The sequence below is a fragment of the Aegilops tauschii genome, chromosome 1 (genome assembly GCF_002575655.3).
Source record: "Aegilops tauschii subsp. strangulata cultivar AL8/78 chromosome 1, Aet v6.0, whole genome shotgun sequence".
Taxonomy (NCBI): Eukaryota; Viridiplantae; Streptophyta; class Magnoliopsida; order Poales; family Poaceae; genus Aegilops; species Aegilops tauschii.
This window is the reverse complement of record NC_053035.3, coordinates 367,463,460-367,467,864: the sequence shown is the minus strand read 5'-3', so window position 1 is coordinate 367,467,864 and position 4,405 is coordinate 367,463,460. Positions and strand designations below refer to the sequence as shown.

Here is a 4,405-nt window from a genome sequence, read left to right as displayed (position 1 = left end):
CCTAAAGTCATGGTTGTGCTTCCGAGGTGTTTTTGGCATCGGTTGTGATACGACCTTGGTTGTTTGTGTCACGCCAGGACCTTGGTTCTTTGTGTCATGCCTCCTCGCCGTTTGTGGCTTGCAATTGGACGCAATTTTTGTGGTGGGTGTGATTGATAACCCATGGATTAGCATTGCATCAACCGTTTGACTCTTCTTCCATGAAATTGATACACCTCTCTATAATGTGTTCTGCTTTTTGATGATATTCGCTCGGTGGGAGACCTTTGAAGGTGCTTGTAGGGGTAAGATATGTTTGCATACCTTTATAGGAGGGAGCATACGTGCGTGTATGTGTGAGCGTTTGCAGTGGTAAAAAAAGACAGAAATAATTTCTGTCTAAATTTCATAGCCCAGTGGACAACTTATTTTTTCTAAAAGTTGGACGAAACTAGATTTTAATTGTGATTATTAATTTAAGCTTAGATAACCCTCCCTCCCCAACACAAATGCTTTTTTGTAAAAGCTAAGCTATGTGGTCTCCTTCACCATCTTGCAAAATTGAGTAAAATTCTGGTTCCTAGACCTAACCAACAGCCTCGCAAGTTTACAAATCTATATGCAACAGTGAAACAAAAATATTGACATTCACACATACTGTTTTATAATATATATACTGTGCATTAGTTCCCGCAAAAGTCAAAGTTCATAAACTCTAATCATACAATATTTATAGAGAAAAAAAATTATATCTACAATACATAGTACTGTAGTACATAATACGAAAAACACTCCATCTCATGATAAATCTAATGGTATTGGTTTGATATTCTAGATGTCGACAATTTTTTTGATAAATTGGTTAAAATTTGCAAAGTCTGACTTAAAAAAAATAGACGAAGGGAGTACTGTAGAGTAAAGCAGAGCCCCAAGATTTTTTGCATTTCCTTTGGATTTGTGATTTGCTATCGTGATCCATTAAGCAGTGCAGAAAAGAGCACAAATCTCAGCGCAATAATCGATCGACGACGCCAAAAAGGCAAAAACACACGAGACAACCGGTGGCCACTGGGGGAGACGGAGCGCGCGGCGGATATGGCCGCACTCGCCCACCACCACCGAGTCCTCCTTTCCTTCACCTCCTTCGCAACCCCAAGAACTCACCTACCCTGCGCATCCTCCTCGCCGCCTCCCACGCATGCCCGCCTCAGAGGCGCCCGTGTTCTCCGGCACGCCTCCGGCGGCGGCGGCAGCAGCAGCGCGGCCCCTGTCTCCAGCTCGTCCCTGGAGGAGCTGTCCCGGAGCTGCACCACCTGGTCATGGCGAGGGATGCGCGTGAACTACCTGGTCAGGGGGGAGGGCCCGCCCGTGCTGCTCGTCCACGGCTTCGGCGCCTCCGTCGCGCACTGGCGCAGGTGAGCAAGAGCCGATCGAGCATGGCCAGGCTCTACGGATATTTACTTCGCGAATATTTTACCGAACATTTGTTTTCAGGAACATTGGCGTGTTGTCTGAATCCAACACGGTCTATGCCATCGATTTGCTCGGGTTTGGGGCGTCAGACAAGCCTGCTGGATTCTCTTACACCATGGAAACTTGGGCCGAGGTAAGTCCTCGGTTTGGCTAATACCCCCTCTGTAAACAAATGTAAAGACGTTTTAGGTCACTTACGGAGGAAGAAGTAGCTGACAATCACCAGATCATGGCGTGTTATTAAATTGCTTAATTGGGTGTCTGGTTTTGTGCCAAGCAGTTGATCCTGGAGTTCTTGGACGAGGTCGTCAAGAGGCCCACCGTGCTTGTTGGCAACTCTGTGGGCAGCCTTGCTTGTGTCATTGCCGCCTCAGGTTAGACAATTGCACATGTCGAATATGGAATGGTAACTCTGTGGCTGTGTCATTGCTGCCTAAGGCCACATCCCGTGTTCATGCCGAATATGGAATGGTAACTTTGTAGCTGGTTCTGAAGAATGATTTTGCAGCTGACAATTATACAGGTGCCCATCCCATGTGATAGAGTAGCTGCAAGAATACCTACTTCTGAATTCTTTAGATGGCAACCTTTTTGTTTTTTACTAGGCAGGTGTTAGCTTCTCTTTTACTACCTCTGTTCCTAAATATATGTCTCTATAGAGATTCCACTATGGACCACATACAGATGTTTTTTCGCGAATACGCAAGCTGCGTATCTTTGTATTGATAGAAGGAGAGTACAAGCATGGGATTACAACGCTTACAATGCCATGTGCGCACTAGGCATGGTGAACAAGCGAAGGAGCACAACAGATAGGGGTGTGCTCAGCCCCACGGCTAGAAACTAGAGACTACGCGCCGGGGATAATGTTTTGCAATCCGGTAGCGCCCGCCTTGGCCCATAGACGCGCCTCGTCCTTGATGGTGTCAGATGTGAAGGTAATCGATGGCGTCGCTCCGTCAAAGATACAATATGTTGATGCATTTTAGAGTGTAGATTCATTCATTTTGCTTTGTGTGTAGTCTATAGTGGAATCTCTAGAAAGACTTGCATCGAGGGAGTAAACAATTGAATCCGCTCCCCACCTCTCCAGCGCAGGCTTAATTGCAGCCACTAATTGACGTCTGTAATCATTTTACTCTGAAACGATGACTTTGTTTGTTAATGCTCGACAACAGATTCTACCAGGGACCTTGTCCGGGGGCTTGTGCTGCTGAACTGCTCAGGTGGGATGAACAACAAGGCGATCGTCGATGACTGGAGGATCAAGCTGCTCTTGCCTCTGCTCTGGTTAATCGACTTTCTGCTCAAACAAAAGAGCATCGCATCGGCACTCTTCGGCCGCGTTAAAGAAAGGCATGTCTTCACTGCATGGTTTCAGTTACCCAGTCCCTTGCCGACTGACATGGTGATGTATGTACTGATTCCTGAGCTGAAACAGGGAGAATCTGAAGAACATCTTGATGTCTGTCTACGGAAACAAGGACGCCGTGGATGATGAACTGGTCGAGGTAAATACGCTCTGCATCTCCTGAACCATCAGCAAATTCTCTCATGCAGTTCAGATATCTGAGTGGCAACCAAACGATGGCTGATGCCTTCTTGTCGTAGTGGTGTGCAGATCATAAGAGGGCCGGCTGACACCGAAGGTGCTCTGGACGCGTTCGTGTCGACGGTGACGGGCCCGCCGGGGCCTAGCCCGATAGCCCTGATGCCGAGGATCAAGATTCCGGTGTTGGTTCTGTGGGGAGACGAGGATCCCTTCACCCCGATCGACGGGCCCGTGGGGAAGTACTTCTCCGGCCTCCCGTCGGAGCTTCCCAACGTGAGGCTCTACATGCTGGAGGGGGTTGGCCACTGCCCGCACGACGATCGGCCGGACCTCGTGCACGAGAAGCTGCTGCCATGGCTGGCCAGTCTCCCGTCCGCGGCCGAGCCTGAGGTGGCGGTAGCTTAACTGGTGAGCAGTGAGCTAACGAGGAGCCAAAGAGATGTGCATATATATGTGTCTTTTTTATGAACCTTCAATAATCTGTCTTTACACGATTAGAGCATCTACAACAACAAGTACCAAATTTCGGCGCATCCGTAGGCACTGAACGAACAACACATAAAATTGCTCCTCCACAACCGGATGCATCTAAACCGAATACTTAAATTCATATTAACTCGTGCAACATCGTACGTAGCTAAACACATGTCATCGGACAACCAAAAATCAACATGCTCTACTAACTACGAACAGAAAGATGACAGGAGAAGTTCATCCACGGCTGGTCTTGTCCTTGCCTTTGCCTTTCCCGTCGTCCTTGCGGCAGTAGGGGTCGAAGATGCAGAACGGATCGAGGCGGATTTGCTCATTGTCGGAGCTGTCCGATCCGCCGCCATCTTCGTCTTTCCCCTCCTTGGGAGGCAGTCCGTCCATGACGCAGACCACTCGGCTTTGGTATTTTGCCATTGTCTTGATTGCCCTCCTCCGCCGCTTCTAGGCTACGCGGGCACGAAGGGATTCCTCCCCCTCCGCGTCGCGGGCTGCCGAAGCCTCCTTTGCATCGCAAGCTGCTGTGGCCGCCTGCGCCGCGAGGGCTACGACCACCGCCTCCACTTGAATCCGCGCCCGAAGCCTCGCGCGGCGGGTACACCGCCTCTACTGTTCGGATTCACGTCTGGTCATGGAGGCGCAAATGGCTCCGTTTCGGCGTCCGACGCCGCGGGGACGAGGTGCCACCTAAAAGGTTTCGGCGGCATGGCGGGGTTGCACCATGCGGCCATGGTGGCTGCTGCCGGCGAAGCGCGACGAGATCCTCCGACCCCAAATTCGATCGCCAGTTGGACAACGGATTCCTTCGGCTCGCTGAAGACCGCGGGAGGGCGCACTCCTCCCGGGAGCGTCAGAGAGCGGCGCAGGCAACCATCTACTCCTCGGGGCTGCAAGGGATGAGCTCACAGTCCT

The 4,405-nt window shown here is 50.3% G+C and overlaps 1 protein-coding gene across 1 annotated transcript; it reads left to right on the top strand.

Annotated features, from left to right (window-relative positions):
- Window positions 1-975: 975 nt before the first annotated feature.
- Window positions 976-3,501, top strand: LOC109762701 (uncharacterized). The gene is made up of 6 exons (XM_020321581.4): window positions 976-1,394; window positions 1,474-1,585; window positions 1,733-1,826; window positions 2,631-2,808; window positions 2,894-2,963; window positions 3,074-3,501. The coding sequence occupies exons 1-6, from the start codon at window positions 1,075-1,077 to the stop codon at window positions 3,407-3,409; spliced, it is 1,110 nt and encodes a 369-aa protein (XP_020177170.4). The 5' UTR covers window positions 976-1,074; the 3' UTR covers window positions 3,410-3,501.
- Window positions 3,502-4,405: the final 904 nt, after the last annotated feature.